This window comes from Clinocottus analis, unplaced genomic scaffold (assembly GCF_023055335.1).
Source record: "Clinocottus analis isolate CAN_PGR_092001 unplaced genomic scaffold, fCliAna1.0.p SCAF_14, whole genome shotgun sequence".
NCBI lineage: Eukaryota > Metazoa > Chordata > Actinopteri > Perciformes > Cottidae > Clinocottus > Clinocottus analis.
The window spans coordinates 4,254,716-4,272,753 of NW_027175865.1; the positions used below are offsets into that span (position 1 = coordinate 4,254,716).

General features: G+C 47.1%; 1 protein-coding gene across 1 annotated transcript in view; it reads left to right on the top strand.

The window, feature by feature from the left end:
• The window catches only part of samd12 (sterile alpha motif domain containing 12), an 85,432-nt gene that overhangs the window by 19,090 nt on the left and 48,304 nt on the right, over nucleotides 1-18,038 (top strand). Inside the window, exons 3-4 of the mRNA XM_068576420.1 lie at nucleotides 2,145-2,274; nucleotides 12,895-13,035. Of these exons, the coding sequence (XP_068432521.1) occupies nucleotides 2,145-2,274; nucleotides 12,895-13,035 (271 nt within the window). The remainder of the gene's footprint in view (nucleotides 1-2,144; nucleotides 2,275-12,894; nucleotides 13,036-18,038) is intronic.

An 18,038-nucleotide genomic window follows, 5' to 3' on the forward strand; every position in this document is an offset into this window, starting at 1 on the left:
CCGCTACATGTAGTGAGTGAGTGGGAAGGAGCTGTGGAGAGACAACAGGGAGAGGAGAGAGTGAGGCCATGTAATAAGAAACAGGTGAGAGAGAGGGAGGGAGTGGGAGGGAGGGAGGGTATGTGGGGAGAGGTAGTGCGAAAGACAGTGTGATAGATCTGACAGGGGCCGAGCGAGATCGAATACGGGGGGAGAGAGATGGGAGACTGGGAGGTGGTGGGGTGGTGGAGCAGCACAGCAGAGGAAAAGCTGCCAGCTCCTGTTATCCTGCTCTCTTCCGGGCGGAGGAGAGACGGGCCTTCCATTGCTATGCCACAAGGCAGCCTGGAGAGAGCGGGGCGGAGTGGACGTGAAACTTTAATCACCTCTCTCTCCGATTGTAAATTTTGGCAGCCCCTCACCCTTCCCCCTCCCTTATTCAAAATCTAAAAACATTGCCAGCACTTTCCAAGAGCGATGCTCCGGGAAGGATATCCAAACTTTTAGCCAGAGTGAGCGCAATATTTATATGTGCACGTGTACTGTATGTTTAGCTATTAGCTACGTCAATCATATATATATATATATATATATTATACACTTTTCTGTCAACTTCATTTAGCGTGAGGCATAGCGACAGGTTTTTTTTTTCTTCTTTGTGGCCAGAGGCGTTTTGTTTTCGAGTTGCCCGTCCGTCTGTTCCGTTCTTGTGAGCGCGTTGAACAAACGCATGGAACGAATGTGATGAAGTGAGGCCATTTTGGTCAGATATGGATGTAGAATTCTAGTTATGCCTCATCTTTAATTGATCCAAATACCTCTGATTCCACTTTTATTGTATCTTGTTGGTTGTGTAAAAGTTTATCGGACAAAGCAAGGTGTTTAAAGGTGTCACTTTGGGCTCTGGGAAATTTTTATAGGCATTTTTTTATAGGCATTTTTATATATATACACACACACACGATTTATTGAGAAAGCAATAACAACAACAAAATGCACGTCGACTGGAATTGGTCTCCACTGTATCAGACAGAGTTATGGTATAGTTTTCATGACGTTTTTATGTTCTGTTGTTTTTACCAAGTTGATACAACAAATAAAAAAAAGTCGCGTCGGTGGTAATGTGTGTTCAAGGTAGCGATCTGTCAATAAAAGCTGCTATAAATAATGCAAGCTCTCAAAACATTCAGACTTTTTTCTGACAAAGGAAAAAATAATTCAAGCCGTTTGTCAGGCCTGAGGGCTCCAATGCAAACGGAGAGCGAGAAAGTGAATGTCAACAAAAACATTAATTGGTAATCGGTACCTTTAATGCACGGCGGGATGGGGGGGGGCAGACAGGTTTAGAATAAACATGCTATTAACCCTCGACGGACTGTCTAATCATTTCGGCAACCTGCATACAGCAACGTTTTGATGAAACATTTTCCTCCCGTAATCAGGACATTGTAATTATGTATGAGAGCGGCGGCGGACAAGGCCGCCGCCCTTTTTCAAGCGTCCACGTCTGAGTTGAAATCATTAACCCCACCAACCTCTCTCTAATGTTGTTCAGCGCCGAACTTGACTTGAATTCTCTGAAGAAGTGCTGGCCAATCAGAGGCAGAGTAGGGCGGGTTTGTCGCAGAATATGGAAACAGTAGAGAACGGGCTGAGCGACTGCCAATGGCTGTGAACGAGGTCACGCAGCACGCGCATGAAAGGGCATTTCATCATTTCTCTCCTTTGTATCTTTTGTGTTTTTGTCGGTAGTATGCCACTGCACTTGTACTTTAAAAAGATGAATACTTTATTGATCCCGGAGGTGGGAAGATGTCACACGACAGCCAGTAAATATAATATGACAAGTTCGGTCATGCGGAAGGTGTCACACGACTGCACTCTGACCCGCCCCGTGGAGAACAACGCCAGGCGACTGTGTTTTATTCGGCGGTTCCTGCAGTCCTGACCCACGTGTGAAAGTGGGAGTCCATAAGCGGCGCCCCCGGGCTGCAATAGTGCATGCACATACTGAATCGGCCTCGAAACAAGGGGATGTGGAGCCACAGTTCAGCAGGCTTGAGCATCTTCTTCAGTTCATGTTATAGTTGATTCTGAAGAGAAAACATGAGGAGTAGAACTGCTCATGAAATGTTTCTGAAATGTACATTTCCTTGTTGTCTCAGCCAGGATATGTGAAGCTGTCCAAGCCCGTGGCCCTGTGGACCCAACAGGACGTTTGCAAGTGGCTGAAGAAGCACTGTCCCAATCAGCACCAGATCTACAGCGACTCCTTCAAACAGCACGACATCACAGGTATGCTGTCTGTCATCCACGCCATTCATCTAGGCTTCTAGTCCTGTTTTTATATGCTACTGCGGCGTCTTTCCAACGTCCGTCTTTCCAACCCATCCGTCTTTCCAACCCGTCTGTCTTCCCAACGTCCGTCTTTCCAACCGTCCGTCTTTCCAACCGTTCGTCTTTCCAACTGTTCGTCTTTCCAACCGTTCGTCTTTCCAACGTCTGTCTTCCCAACGTCCGTCTTTCCAACCGTCCGTCTTTCCAACGTCCGTCTTTCCAACCCATCCGTCTTTCCAACGTCCGTCTTCCCAACGTCCGTCTTTCCAACCCATCCGTCTTTCCAACGTCTGTCTTCCCAACGTCCGTCTTTCCAATCGTCCGTCTTTCCAACGTCCGTCTTTCCAACCCATCCGTCTTTCCAACCCGTCTGTCTTCCCAACGTCCGTCTTTCCAACCGTCCGTCTTTCCAACCATTCGTCTTTCCAACTGTTCGTCTTTCCAACCGTTCGTCTTTCCAACGTCTGTCTTCCCAACGTCCGTCTTTCCAACCGTCCGTCTTTCCAACGTCCGTCTTTCCAATCCATCCGTCTTTCCAACGTCTGTCTTCCCAACGTCCGTCTTTCCAATCGTCCATCTTTCCAATCGTCCGTCTTTCCAACCCGTCTGTCCGTTCTATTCCTTCATTCATGTAGTAATATTTCTTTTCTCTTTAAAGAAAAAAAGTAAGAAAAGTCGGCTCCAGATGCACGAACCACCATCCATATGTGCTCTCCCTCAGAGGTGCTGAATGAGGAATCCCACATGATCAATACCGGGAGGCGTGTGGGTCTTTGTGTATTGTTAGCCGAGGTAACGCCCCCTAAAAGGGCAGATGTTGTGCCGTGTGCAAACACTCTGGCACCTACCCAAGGATATGAGAGATGCCAGCGGAAAAAAGGCAAGAAAGGGCTATATGAATATGAAACTTCAGCAGTATTGAAATAAACTGAAACAAAGTTTTCTCAGAGCGTCAGTACCGGCGTTACAGGAAAATCAAAAAGCATAGAAGAGCAGTGAGGCGTTGAGAAGCTACATGGAGTCTTAATTGGGATCAGTGGACCAAGATCACAAATTGAATCACAATAATTTCTCTAAAACATATATACTAATCTATATTTGATTTTATGATATTCATGTATTTGCGTTGGACAAACAATTCATGGTCTTTTCCTATCTCTTGCTCAAAGTGCTCTAAAATCCCTGTTTCCCGTGAACCCGTGCTCTCTGCCTCGAAACCGTTCGTCACGTCTTCCTGTGGATGAAGCCGCTTCTCATCCATAACGCCCCAGATGCGCTCTGTCTGCCCCCCCTCCACGCCCACGCCCACCCTCGCAGCCCCGCCACCCGTCCGTTCCACGCCCGGCTCGCCTGCCGGCGTCACCGCCGCCGGTCGCCGGTCGCCACGTCAATCACACCCCGCTAACGAGGCTCCTCACGGTCACACCCCCCGGCGCCGGCGACACTCGGGTCCGCATAGTAACAGTCGGTCTCTCCACCCCCCTCGGAGCGCGACAGGTCACGCCAACATGTTTATCCGGGGCTTTTCCGAGGACCTCCTTCGACTCGCAGTCGCTAGGGCGGCCATGACGGTCCGTCGTTAAATCCATCGTCGTTGAATGCAGTTGAATCAAAAAAAAACTAAAGAAATGTCCCACTTATTTGGGTCTTGTGCAAAATGAATTATTCTCTGTAGTAGTTCAGATGAGCTTCCAGAGGCCAGCGCTAAAAAACACGCCTCTTATCTCACCCGCGCAGCGCTTGTTGCATGAAAGAGAAATCATGTCAAGTGCAGTCACTCAGTTGGTGGATCATTTCTCAAGAGGGCCATATCTAATGAAGGGAAATGAATCTTAACTTTTGGATTAAATGCCTCCCTGTTCCTCACAAGCCTAATGCGTTCAGTTACAGTCTGTAAATACTACTATTTTCCCGTATTAGTCTTTCAGTGATTAAAACATTGGAACTCAGCCTCTTAAACCCGGGTTAGCTCCATGATATGTGTTTGATTATTACAGTGTAATGATGTTCACAGGGTGATACAGGAAGAGAAGAAAGTATTAACCACATACATTACAATCGCACACACACATATGTGTGATTTTCCTACCGGCACAATTAGGCAATAATGACATGCGCAAAAAACCTGCGAGTAATTCAGTTTGTCTTCACATGGAGCATTCATTAACAGAGCCCAATTAAAGCAGGCCGGGCCACACCGATTGGGCTCACGAGGCAATTTGCATCCCAATCAATCTTTGAAATATTATGCAGATCGCTTTTTTTTTTCTTCTTCTGTTCCTACACCCTATTAGAATAAACAAGGGGAAGTGGGGGCGGGGGGGGAACAAATGATGAATGGAATATTGTTGTGGAAAACAATCATGTGCGGAGAAGCAAACAGCGAGTGTGAATACATTCATGAGGGCACGTGGCCGTGCATCTGAGCATATCTGCTTGTGCAGTGTGCTCGTCGTAGAAGAGCCGCAACCCTTGAACATTGAGTGTGTGTGTGTGTGTGTGTGTGTGTGTGTGTGTGTGTGTGTCTGCATCGACGAGCCGTATTTTTCGGGGTCAGCAGAACATCGGCGTCAGAACAAAATACTGCGACGCTTCCTCTTTTCAGCTGCCGGAGCGACTCGGATCTCACTCGTCATCCCTCCATAAAGTACGGAAATCAATAAGCGCCCTCAATTCCAGATCGTAACTCGTGCGGGCGTTTGCGTCCCGCCCTCCCCTTTCGGCATGGCGGCGGCGGCGGCGGCGAGCGAGGGGCATTTCGCCGCTTCTCGGGGGCCGCCGCGGCAGTTCGCCCACCGAGCGACTCCGGTTATGTAGCAGCTGGCTCCCTGCTGGGCTCCTGCAAACCTCAGCCAAAGAAATCAATGATTCCCATCCTCCCTCAAGCATGCACTGCCAAGAAACCCGCCCCCCCCCCCCCTCGCCCCACCGTCCTCACCTCCCACCCTAAACAGACACGACGGCGAAATTTGACTTCAGCACCAGAGCTGCCATTAAAAGGGCATTAAAGCATATTAAGGCATAATGAGATATTAGTCCCTAATCCGTTGTAATTACAAGGCCGAAGCTCTTTTGGGTGGGAGAGTAGCTTGGCATGAAGAATTAGTTAAACACACAATTTGCGATACCTTGAATGTAATCAGCGCGCGAGGTGAGATGAAGTAATCAAAAGCAAAAGGGGACGGAAGAGGGCGAGGCACCGCCGACTTATGTTTTCTGTCAGGGAGGAACATTACATCACATTGTGGGATTTCAGAGCCTCTCTTAAGGCATTTAAAGACAGAATGGGACGCAGCTGTGGAGGCTGGCTGCAAGGGCGGCTTTACAGACCTTTGAGTAATTTGTAAATGAGTAGAAATGTGTCTGGGCTGGCATTTAAAGCTCTGCTTCTCGGCCCTAACGAAGTCTAGGTAATTAAAACTAAAACAACGCATTCCTTGTTTGTTATCCAGTGTAAATGATTGCCGAATGAACGACTTTGGGATATTCGCGTATGAAATAACGTCAATTTGCGTCCCGCGGCCGTGGATAGATTGAGACAACGGCTCCCCGGACACAGCCGGTATAAAAGGACCCACCTACATGCCGTAAGACACAAGAGGCACAAAACAAAGTGTGGAATTTCTGCGGCTTTGATTAAAAAAACAAAACAAACAGCGGTGCATTGGGAATACCACTCCAACCGTCCATCGATGAGACTGTTTTTTTCCTCGCGCACGGAGCACTCGAGCAGCCTCGTAATACCGCTTGACGGATGGTGTCATAAGACCTCGCTCTAAATAATTAATAACCTGTAATTTTAGCGGTTTACTGAAGAGTGGCCCGTACCCAGCAGCTCCTCACACTCGACCACTTCAGTTCTTCTAAGGGTCTGCGTTCAAACCGCCCCTCCCCCTCTTCATCGCTCCGCTTTCAAAGCAGCGGCCGCCGTCGCCCTCGTCCACCGCTGGCTACAAAATGTGCATTCCATGCGCGGCGTAGACAAAAGGATAAAAAAAAGGTGACAAACGTTTTTTTTTTTTATTTCAAGAACCCGGCGGCGACGCGGGCCTAAACAGCCCTTGAGGGATGAGACAATGAACTCTGCCGGCGCTGGAGCCCATTGTTTTGTATAATTTACAAAAGGGAAATTTTGAACAGCTCGCTGCTGATGAGCTGTTCGGGGGACGATTTGATCCGCAGACGGAATGAATCGCGCTTAATGATGCCATTGGCGAGGTGATTATATAGCAATGCGTAGTATCAAATTAATTACGGCTCCGCCGTTTGCACGTTTTTGAAAAACGTCGCCCCTCGCTTCCCCATATGGAGAGTTTGGAGTTGAAATACTCGAAGAGTGCGCGAATGACGAGCAGCGGAAGCCGCCACATAAACAAAGTGCAGGCGGGCTCATTATACGGCACACGCACTCTTTACTGTCACGGAAACCAGGCGCGGATCACAGACCAGGAACGCCGTTGCGGGGCGGGTTCAGCGCAGTCGGTAATGAGGCGCCCCCAATTTCAATGACGGGGAAATAAAAGCGCAGCGGAGAAAACCCATCAATCAAAGGGGTTGTCGACATGACAACACGATATGATTCGGGGGATTCAAGGGTATTGCAGCGTTGTTGCGCAACACACGGCTGCACAACGAGATGGAGCCCGTTTGCTGCCAGAAGAAAAAACATTGAACTCCTCATCAGGGGGAAACGTAACCCGGGAAGCAACAAAAATAACCCTCCGGGCGTTCAGCGTCAGGCAAACATTGTCCATCAACTCTCGAATATGTTTGAGCACCGAGCATCAATAATGTGGCCCCTCGTCAAGTGCGGCTCGGTGAGGCGATGGAGCCGGGTCTCTGGAAGGATGTGGGCCCGGCGGATCTGGACGATGGGTGTTTTGCCTCAAGGTAAGGGTGGGGGGGGGGGAATCGATACAGCACAGTATCGCGATATTTTACGTGCCGATATTGTATCGATGCACGGAAGCCGAGTATCGATCTTTTATTGAATCAATTCTAAACTTTTGGTATAAATTTTTGGTCCTGAAATAATAAAATCAATTGTTTTTTTTTTCATTTTGCTGCAATATGTTGACAAAGTTTTCCTTTGGAGACAATTTGCAGTGGAAAAAGGAATAAATCGCAATATTTAATATGGCGCAGTATCGTGATAGTATCGAATCGGGACTTAAGTATCGTGATAACATCGAATCATGGGACCTCTGCTGATTCCCACCCCTTCGTCAAGGTCCACCGCAATTCACCCAGCACCCTTTGCCACCTCCTCCGATGTTGACGACCCGGAATCTACACGCCGAAAGTGGACGAGCCGCAGCTGCCGCACCGCCTCCCGGCCACAACGCTGGCTCGGCGAGCGTCATGTGACGGCACCCCGGCGGGTCGCTCCGAATGACGACTGGAGTCGTCGTGAAGTCCGCCGGCGCAGTCATCCGTTGTGATTTCCCACCTCGCACATGGCGGGACATTGGGGCGTTGGAAATCACAGCCAGCAGTCCGTCGCCCCTTAATGACCCGGGACATTCAGGACGGCCTGTCGAACTCGGGACAGCTAGTTAGCTCCACAGTCGGCCCCACAGGGATTTTGGTTCTCCGTACCGACGTCGCCGCGGTCCGGAGTCCCGGCTGTCTGCAGGTTGTTTGCCGCGGCTAACCAACAGACGTGCGCTATAATGATCCGCGAGCTGAAATAGATCAGTGGCGGTGAAATCAGCATGAGACTACCGCTGCTGTGACAAGTGGAGGACTGAGGCAGCTTATTATCCGCGGCGTGGGCGTGTGTTTGTGTCTCTCCGGCTGGCTGGACCAGTTTCATTACTTCCACTGAACCGCACTCTCTCTGTCTGTCTCTCTCTCTCTCTCTCTCTCTCTCTCTCTCTCTCTCTCTCTCTCTCGGGCTCATAACTGGCCTCCTCTCCCGCAGTCGGGGACGAGCATTAGCATCGGATGACAGGTGCTCAGTGGCTGCAGTAGACTTTTTTTTGTGTTGTTGTTGCTGTAGGGCTACCAGCCGCCGAGACAATCAGTCACCATTTACTTTAAGGACCCCGAGCCAAATCCGGTCCTGCCGTATGTTTTGTCGGCGGCGGGCTTGTTGAATCCGAAGCTTGACAGCAGTGCAGTGCAGGTTCGGAGTGCAGTTCGCCCGAGTGCATCTCTCACGGGCCGACAATCACCTCCACCCACCGCCAGAGGAGGCGTGCGGGCGCACAGCTGCGCGGGGAGATTCGAGAAAACAAGTGTGACCGGCGTGGAGGATCCACCTGAGGAGAATGCGATCTCGCGGCGTATCACCGGCGTCAAGCGCAGCTGGCAAAAGGCCCGAGGGGCGTGAAGGTGGAAGGGGAGAGGAGGGCTCATTTGCATCCTTTGTGCTATCGTCTGTTACACCCCTCCCACCCCCTCCACCCCCAGCACCCCGTCATAATTAGCATGGCATTTTAGCTCCATGCTGGAAATGAAGTGCAGCATCAGGGTCTGTTTGTGTAGGTGTGACCAGTTGGCAAATATCCCCCAGCTCGCGCATGCTTTTATACCCAACGTGTCCGTGTACATGTTGTGTGCGCGTGTGTGTGTGTGTGTTTGTACAGATGCACTTTAAGCTCCCATTCATCAAAGCCGTGGTCGACTGTGCCAGGCTATAGCTGTGGATTAATCTGCTTCAGCCCAACACTGCTGCTCACCCACCACTCATTAATCTAACTCCCAGGGACAGAGTGTGTGTGTGTGTGTGTGTGTGTGTGTGTGTGTGTGTGTGTGTGTGTGTGTGTGTGTGTTGAGTGCTCATTGTGCTTCTGTAAAAAGTAGTTTGGCTTGGCTGTGAAAACACATTCAGAACAAAATTACCGATCATGCGCGTTTTAGTGTAGTTACAATGTAGCTCTTGTCTAATAAAATACATATTCTTGGATGTGAGTCAGAATAGCAGGTGGAAGGAAGGCCTTTTTTTCTTTTCTTTTCTTTTTTTTGTTCAGTGAAAGCCGCAGTGGGAGCTCATCTTCCGGGGAGTTTGGATCCGCTAGCCCCTTTTATATAAATAAGGAAAGGAATTATTCAGCTCATTCCAGCAGGAGCAGAACAGTGTGGTATCAAGATGCTACCTGAATAGGTAAGTGACTGACAGGGAGAGGGGAGCTGGGAAGGCTGAAGAAAAGGAAGGAGTGGGGCTACGGTATTTTCGGTTTGTGCAGAAAGCAGATGGACAAGAATATGTGTCAGTTTTGTTTTCCACCCCAAAAATGTCAATCCACCATTCAGGAGTGGAAAAAGGCCGATGGCACCAGGAAGACACCCTTGACGGTAGGCCTTCTGTAGTAGGGGGAAAAAAGCACGTTGTCAAGTTAAAACCCCACAAAATAAGTAACCAAGTGCAGGATTTTCAGGGGTGGACACAAAATCTGCACTACCCATTGGAAAAAGTGCGGAGCATCTGACAGATGTCAGAGAGGAGAGCTCCGTCATGGTGCTACAACCTCGTAGAATTAAGCATGCAGCAAGCTGACGTCATACTTTGGCTCTGCCACCACGTGGCCCGGCCGTGGGCTTTTCTTTTGTCATTTCGGGTGCCTTTTACAGCTGATTCAAAATTGTTCTATCACTTCCAACTTTTCTCCAAGAATCTCTCCCTCTCCGGCCTCATTTATTTCCTCTTGACCAATTTCCTCGTCTCTTCCTCCTCCTCCTCCCTCTACTCTTCCTCCTCTCCTCGTAGCCATGCAACACTGCTCAGTGTATTAATTGTGGTTTGAAAAATTCCTCGGCCGAGGCTTGATGGGATTGTCGATGCCAATGGCTCAGAACTGCAGAGCGAGAGAGTCAAAGCGTGGACGCCTCACAGAAGCGGTTCCAGCCAGCCGGCACTGCCTCGCCGGCTGGAAGGAGCGGCGCGTTGGCACCCGCCGCCCAAACCTGGAAGTTTGTTCGTCTAGTCCTCGCCGTGCGTCTTATACTCCAGCCATCAGCTGTAAAAAAAAACAACATATTTAGTGAGTGAAACATTCAATGCTAAATACATTGATTGACCAATGTCGTGTTCAGAAGGACTGGGTTCTCTTAAATTGCTAAGAAAAAAATTAACTTAAAGCTAGGGTATGTTTTTTAATTTGAGGAAACTAGTTTGTTACATCTGTTGAACTTCCCTTTAAGTCCATAAATAAATGAATATATTCAAAGTTCACCAAAGAATATGAGTAATAATCCTGCATCTGTGGCATTCGGAGGAATAAACGAAGAAACCATTTGATTCAGAGTCTCCTGCTGCTAGCTGCTAGTTGCTAGCTTAACAGCGCTGAACTAACAATGGCCGTTTGTTATTTACCTTCATAATGGTAATTTTGGGGGAGTGGCTTTGGACAGAAGCCTGAAGAAGCTTAGTAGGCCCACTAGCTTAGTATTTAAAGAGTCACACTAAATTAGTATTAGGGCTAAGTGAAACTAGCCGGCTGCTAAATTTTGCTTTATATTTAATGTACAGACACGAAAGTGATATTAAGCTTTTAAATTCACTGTTGTTAAGAAAGCAAAGTGTATTTCCCGAAATGGTGAACTTCACTTTTTAAAGTCAACTTTTAAAATGTCAAACTCCAAACATGGAGTTACTCTTCATAGTTGAAGTAAAGTAAAGTTGACGACACACATGAGTAATGACACTATGGAGTGTATCCAACGACACATTTTCTTTATCTGTGAATGACTTTGTGCCAAACAAAAGCCACATATGAAATACATACTTGTATTTCTGTTTATACTCAGCCTATATATGATGTAAAACAGGAAATGTTTCCTTATTTGGTGTAATGACAGCGTGTTGTGGTTATTTTTGCGATTCAGTCAGCGTCACTGAATGTGCTGCAGAGAGACATTTTACAATAATAGTTTTACTTTTACACAAATAGTCTGCAGGACCTCTTTCCATGTTCACATGCAAATGCACCAATACACAATCCCCAGTTGCTGCTTTCATTTTTTCCCCTATAACACAAAGTTTAGCCAAGACGCTGTGTGAACCACCTGTTAATCTGCTTGTCCTGCAGAGCCGTGTTTCATCTCTTGTATCTGCTGTTTTTTAAGAAAGACATTACTGAAGCGGAGAGAAAAAAGTGAACCTCTGTTGCCATGCCAATCTATCTTTGGTTACAGTACAAGGTGCCCACTGTTGGTTGGTCAATATTTATAGACTTATAACAGCATGAGCTCGCCATTTTTTGCTTCTTTTTCTGTCAATTTGCACGTCTTCTTTATTCTGGCCAACTTTCCGCCCTCCGCCTCGCCTTCGATCCATCAGTCCTCTTTCCACCTCACTAGTCTTGTTCTTCCCATCTCCCCATTTAATAACCTCCTCTCACCTCTCAGCCTTTATGGCTCTACTTTGCTCCCCAGTGTTGGCACGTAATGTAATGGCCACTTCTAGCGCCATTTTGCTTCGGAGCGTCTTAACGGCGCTTGACATTTTACCCCCATCTGGCCGCAGCGGCGGGCGGAGAGATGCTTTTGTTAAGGCGAGAGAAAATTGCCTTAATGCTGTCAACGTTACACCGCTAACACATAAGGGTACTTAGCTTTCCCAACTACTCCCTTCTGTGCTGTGGCGGCAAAGCGGTTGTGTGAGGCTCGGTACGCGCCGACGACCTACAATAGAGCGCCCCAAACAAGTCATGAGACGTGAAATTATAACCTATGCCTTTTCATTGTTGTAGTTCTCTTGTGGGGGGGGGGAGGAAGTGAACACTGAACAAGAGCAAGAGCAAGAACGCCAATATAAAACTGCATAGCTTGCATTGTGGATGTTAGCTTTAATGATCTGGAAATGAATAGAAGGGATGTTAAAAGAACGAGGGAGAAGAATATAGCGGACTAACTTCCATGAGCCTATCAGCACTGATCCACCTGCTCGGCTGTCAACCAATCAGAGCCAGTTTCATGCCCGGGGAGCCATCAAGGCAACGGAGCAGAGGGCACTGTCGGGGTCCAAGCCAACACGTAGTAATTACCCTGACGGTTCACCCTGTCTGCTTAGCATCCCACACGTTACAAAGGCAGTCGTAACAAGCGTTAATAATTACGCCATATTCGAGTCGTGTTTTTTTTTTTTTTTTTACCAGCAGCCCAAATCCCCCCTCATCGACACTGATTGGATGATTAAATTATGGATTGTATACAAGGATTTGCAATTAAGGAACAAGCTGTGAGGGATTATTGCTCAAGGAACGTACAGTGCTGATATTTATGTAAAACTGCGTTTTAGAAGATTGTGATTCACATGGAGGGTGCTGCGCTTAAGGCTAATTGACAGTCACATAATAGGCAAAGGTTTTTGAAGAATTAGTTTCTCTGTCACATTTTGTAACCTTGAAAACCCCTTCATATCAACACTCAATGCACAATTTGTGCGTCTGTCGTCTCCCCACCATATTTGTTTGTGTGTGTGTGTTCTTCGCTCTGTTCCTCCACCGGCATAATAAATGCTTCATCTGTGGCCTTTTAGAGAGTCTCAAGCTGTGCATAATGAATTCCCGCTGGCTTTCCCGCTCCTGCTCGCCCTTAACCCTCAGCCTGGTTGGTTTTCATCTCTCTGCTTAGGGCGGGCTCTGATGAGATTGACAGACAGAAAGCTGGAGAGAATGGGCATCATGCAGGAGGCCCAGAGGCAGCACATCCTGCAGCAGGTCCTGCAGCTTCGCGTCCGGGAGGAGGTCAGGACCCTTCAACTCCTCACACAAGGTAAACCTTTTCAGCACCCGCTCCCACCCTCAGTCCACCATAAAAAAGATAGAAGACACATTTCATCATATTATCATCTGTCTCTTTTGGCATAATCATTTGCTCACACAAGCTTTCAAAGCCACTACAGGGCTTCATTCAGAGCACACGTTGTATCTGTGTCTCTCCCGGGTAAAGATTATTCACAAGGACACCGACTTCTCACATTCTGATAAATATTACAATAATTTGCTGCACGGCGTTTATGTGCGTGCCATCTGTCGTCATGGCAATCACTGCCTGTTTTTAAGCACACAGGAAGGGATGAATCAGAAAGGATTATGTAACTCCGAGAGTCGAGCACAGATCTTTTCCTTTTTGGCATCGTTTGGCGTAACAGGATCACAGGGCGGTCGTTCTATGTGCTAACTTCTCAGTGTTGAAGTCTACAGTCTTGCTCTCATTCTAAGTCCCTGGTGCGGCTTCAAGCCTTGGACACAACAAGGTTTAAAACGCAGACATGTCAAGGTGACATCAATTAATTCCAGTGGAATTGGGAGGATCGGTTTGGAAAGATGACCCCGTAGAGTGCAGTTTTGATACACTTTTGACGTGCATGTTTTCACCGTTAGCCAAAAGGAAGCCATCTTGCCGGTGCTGAACTCTTTGAGCCGGAGGGACACAAATAGACGGAGCTATTGTAGTTCCTATTCATCCTCCTCTGTCTGAAAACTGTCCCACAAAAGAGCAATGGCTATGAGAGTCCCATTATCAACCGCTAACAAGCTGGCAAGTTTGCTAACGGACCGTTAGCGCTGAGAGCTCTATTTATTTTCCCTTCTTCGAGAATGTTTTATTGAATGAAGCAGCGTGTTGTGGCGATGAACAGAATGTCAGTGGGAAGTGAACAGAGCAGTCAAGAAAAAGCTGCTGGAAATTTAGTGACTGACAAGTGCTAACCCTGACGAGCCCATTTAGTTCTCCAGCTACACAACTAGCGCTGCGAGTCGTCACTATGTCACCAAGCCATTTTGTGTGTGACTGCCACTTTAAAGGTAGTCTGTGGAGTTCAAAATAACATATATACATGTATACAAACCAACAAAGTAGTTGTTACATTCATTGTTTCTGACCGAAATGTTTCTTTAAGAGCAGATTTGTGTGTGTATGTGAACCTCGGAGAGCTACAACTTTGTTTGGAACGTGATATCTCTCCCTGTAAAACTATAAGCAAATTATTCGAGCGTATTACAGATTGACTGTTCGTACCACTTCTCTTACACTAACGAGGGTTGTCCAATAACGGAAAGCATTTTCCCGGACGGTCTTCATAATTCACCGGCTTCCTCAGGCCACAGATCAAAGTTGTGACAGCAATCAATACAAATCCTAACTGTTTCACATCACTTCAAAAAAAGAGACACAGAATACATTAGCTAATAAGATTTGTATTGGTAAATAATAGCTATTGGTACCTATAGAATATTTAATTAGAAATCCATTATAACATACATACACCATGATAGTGTATATGTATCGTATATGAATATGCATGTGTAGATCTATATATTATATGTGAGTGTATATATACTATATATGAATGCATATGTATGTGTATACATGTGTCTTTATATATGTACACATATATGTATGTTTGTGTTTGTGTATATCATGTGTATATATAGCGAGTAAGCGAGTAATTGATATAAAAATGGTCATGTTGTGGGCAAGGTTTTCCTCTCAGTCCTGTACTTAAATACAGATACTTTACTTTGTTTCGTTCCACCACAACATATTAAGTATTTCTTTATATTCACACAAGATATAACACAATCAACAACACTTGCTTTCCGCTCTGAACTTTGCTGTATAGAACCAACACAATTTGCATTTCATTATAAAACCGTATTTGTTGTGTGTTACACGAGGGACCACCATTCCCCTTCCTTCCACTCTGGCACCCTACAGTTTCTCACCTTAACCTCTTATTCTTTGTCACACTTCTCTCACATGCACCTTGCATCCTCCGTGCAGCATGATTCATGAATACAGCCAGGCGCTGTCGCTTCCCATTCTCAGCTTCCCTCGTCTCGACCTCAGCAATTCTGGCAGCCGTCCACGCCACCGCTGCTTCCACCACCTCCGTCAGCACCCGTCTGCCCACAGACTCTCAAGCAGGCCTTTGCCGCAGGGGGCTGATAAACTAATTCTAGCGATCTTTGCCACTCTGCGATATCCTTGGAAAGCATTCGGAGTGTAATAAAACGGCTTCTATCCCCGGCCACTGTCTTGGACCGCTGGCAAGAGGAAAAGAGAAAGAGAAAGAGAGAGGGCAAGGGGAGAGTTTAGCTGAGTGATGACACTGTGCTAAGGGCCACTCTCAGCCTTCCCATCCCTTTATCCTCCATGTGCTTTCTGTCTCTTCTTCGCCACTCTTCTCTTCCAGTCCTCTCCCCTGTATTGATCATGTGCGACGGCCCACCTTGCCTCAGCAGCGATACGTCGCCGGCCTCAGCAGGAAGCGGACTGTTGATGGAGCCGACCTGGGCCTTGATGTACATGCTGTTTTGCGTGACATAATGACGTATAAACTCTTAAGACTCATGGCAGAGAGTAATAACAAATTGGCACGAGTGAGGGTCGTGTCTTGCAGAGAATCGCAGGCATAAATTCCCAAAAATATCAACAGTTTCAATTCAATATTGGTCCTCGTTTTTGTCGTCTTTTATCGTAACCATTGTCTATTTGTGTTGAGCAGCTGTGTCACTGAAAGTGACGGGCGAAATAAGTGTAGCGGTGAGAAAAAGAAGGAGAAGGAAGCAGAAGTATTTTAAGTGTCCGAAGCTGTCGCTCCTGGAGATGCTTTTGGCAAGGAGCGAGAAATTGGAAAGAGAAATGATGGTGGAGTATGTCCAGGCTCAGGGCGCACTTCCACGAGCTGTTGCTAGAAGGAAATGCAGCTGTATCCATCAGAGAGAGGAGGGTGGGGGGGGGGGGAGAGATGAAGTGAGAAAGTGGCATGGAGGGGTGATGAAATGATGAAGAGAAAGAAAGGAACATTAGGAGGAGGAGGACGAGGAGGAGTGAGAAGAGTGGGGACCGAGGGAGACGATAGGTGTCACAAAGATAGCATGAGAAAGAAAAGGACAGAGAGAGACGGCGGTGAAGAGATGGAGTAAAAATGGAAAGTGAGGAGTGTGAGAAAGAGAGGAGGTGAGAAAAGGAAACCCTGCTCCCCCTCTGAGATCTGACGCATGACAAATTGCATTTCTGTATCTATGAAATACCTATGTGAAAAAAAAGGTGTAAACATACACATATATATATATATATATATATATATATATATATATATATATATAAATATATATATATATATATATATATATACACACACTGCAAATGCCCAAATAGAAAAGGATTCAAATAATGGCTGCGTTTCAAATTACAACTGAATGAATAAAGACCTTGTTTTAGTTAAACCCAACACTTCCTGTCCACGTTTCACATTCAAAAGCTCCCAGGCTTTTATGCCATTTGAGTTTAATCTGTATTTAGTAGTACGTAATCCCCCCGGAAAGTATAAGCAACTTCTCCTAAAAACAGTATTTCTGTTAAAAGGAGAAACCGCATATTGATGAAAATGACACGACTGTGTTGTTGTGTCTTCTGGATCGAGTGTCGCGGGAGTGTGGATTACGCTAACTTCATCAAGACGGCATCAGCTGGCAAGATAAAGGACCTCACGCACTATTTAAAATGTACACAACATGTCGACGATAGGAGAGAGAGAGAGAGAGAGAGAGAGAGAGAGAGAGAGAGAGAAAGCAGCTTTACATGAAAACAAGCATGACAGAGATACAGACACCGACATCCACTACCTATAAAGAGAGAGGGCGCAGAAGAGAGCGCTGGTGCGCGCAAGGTGCTCAATGGAGAAAAAGTAGAGAGAGAGAGAGAGAGAGAGAGAGAGAGAGAGAGAGAGAGAGAGAGAGGTGTTGTAATTACTGCAGTGTACCCAGACAGAATTAGCTAGACGGACAGTGATTAACCTTTAAGGCTTGCTGAGCCATGGGAGGAAAAATAATTAGATTCCCTCCCTCTCTCTCTCTACCTCTCTCTCTCTCTCTCTCTCTACCTCTCTCTCTCTCTCTCTCTCTCTCATCGTGGAGGCTCATCGCTCGTCGCCTGACGGGGCCGAGGCACTCCAAAAAGAAAGCGATACCCAAACAAACAACGGCCTCGGCGCTGAGTGCGCGGCCTGATTGGGGCTTTTTTTTGGAGGGTGCAGAGCAAGGGTGCTTTATCGTGACATGATTACATCTCCGCTGGTGTGACGCATGACGGAGGTCAAAACACGCTGACTTTGCCAGCCAGTGCACGCTCTGCCCAATCGCTGCGCACGGCATGGGCGCTCGTCAAATTGTCATTTCCAGGAAGTTGCAAAAGGTATTGAATGCAGCCTTTGTGTGACTATATAAATTAAGTTCCAATTTGGTCACTAATTGCACATAAAATCAGTAGTGCTCTTAAAACTAATTGCATGCACAGTATGTTGACTAAATAATGGCACGAGGTGAATGAGCCTCATAAGTGTAGCGAGCGAAACACGTCCGTCAAAACCGAAAGCCGTGACGGACCAGGACTCGCCCGCCTCAGCGGAAGCAGCAACCCGTAAAGCGGAGAGAGCCAACAGGCTGCTCGCGTCTGTCTGTTTCAAAACACATGATTACTGTGGAGTTTATGGGTCGTACGGACGCTAGCTAGCTGAGTCATACCGGTTAGCTCGAAGCTGCCTGTCGGAGACGCAGATGACGTTTCACAAATTAGGGGCTTGTGTAACACAACATCCGTCTATTTGATGAAAAAAGAAGTTTTAGAGAAGTCATGGTTAGTTGTTGTGTCTTTTTAGCCTGAGCTTTCTTGCTGCTAACGTAGCATAGAGTGGGTGGCTCACACGCTAACAAACTGCGCCGCTGCTCGGCTCCTGATTGGGTCAGGCCTGTATGTGGGCGGGACCCCTA